The 711-nt window shown below is 29.4% G+C and overlaps 1 protein-coding gene across 1 annotated transcript in view; it reads right to left on the reverse strand.

Moving 5' to 3' along the window:
• Positions 1-711, reverse strand: part of LOC119594223 (serine/threonine-protein kinase STY46-like) — a 29,586-nt gene that overhangs the window by 28,145 nt on the left and 730 nt on the right. The window contains exon 3 of the mRNA XM_037943293.1: positions 337-418. Within this exon, the coding sequence (XP_037799221.1) occupies positions 337-418 (82 nt within the window). The remainder of the gene's footprint in view (positions 1-336; positions 419-711) is intronic.

The following is a 711-nucleotide window of genomic DNA, read 5'->3' on the forward strand; positions in this document are numbered from 1 at the left end:
CAGTTTGAAATCATAATATTAAACTTTTACAGAATGATAACTGTGTATATCACTCCTCATTAATTGTGGTAGTCTCGCAAGAACTTTAGTCGATTCTGAAGAAGGCACCTCTCTACAGTCCTGCAAAATTGCGGTTTCTTGTTTACTCTTCATCGGAAAAGGAACCGGATCGCCTCTGTCAATGGGACGATGATATCCCTATATATTATTAGGGTTTTATTTCTCGCTTATATTTACTTTATGAACTTTATTTACTTTTATAAAAAATACTAAATATTAATACCTTAATTTCAAAATAGTGCGTAGTATGAAAATATTTTGACGCGTTATTCAAACTTATGCTAACTTTCCCCTCCAAATTGACTGTAATGAGAATTTTACAAGCCTTCATCAAGCTTATAGCAATCTGCACCTTAATCTAAAAATAGTCATATAGTTTCTACACCTTTCAAAAGTCATACAGTCAGTTCTTATTTCACAAGGGCTGTAATTCTTCAAAATTCTTCAAAAATTGATAATTTACCCTTTATTTGTAATTAACTAAATTTATACGGTGTTATAAATAAGTCCATTTCTTTTAAAAGTCTGTAACATTAAACATCACACATTTATTCTCATTCTGAATAAATGTTTGTCACAAATAAATGTATAAAATGATTTTCTTTTCACTTGAACATAATTGTTGACTTGACAATTAATGTTTGCAGTTTA

The sequence above is a fragment of the Penaeus monodon genome, chromosome 33 (assembly GCF_015228065.2).
Source record: "Penaeus monodon isolate SGIC_2016 chromosome 33, NSTDA_Pmon_1, whole genome shotgun sequence".
Lineage (NCBI taxonomy): Eukaryota > Metazoa > Arthropoda > Malacostraca > Decapoda > Penaeidae > Penaeus > Penaeus monodon.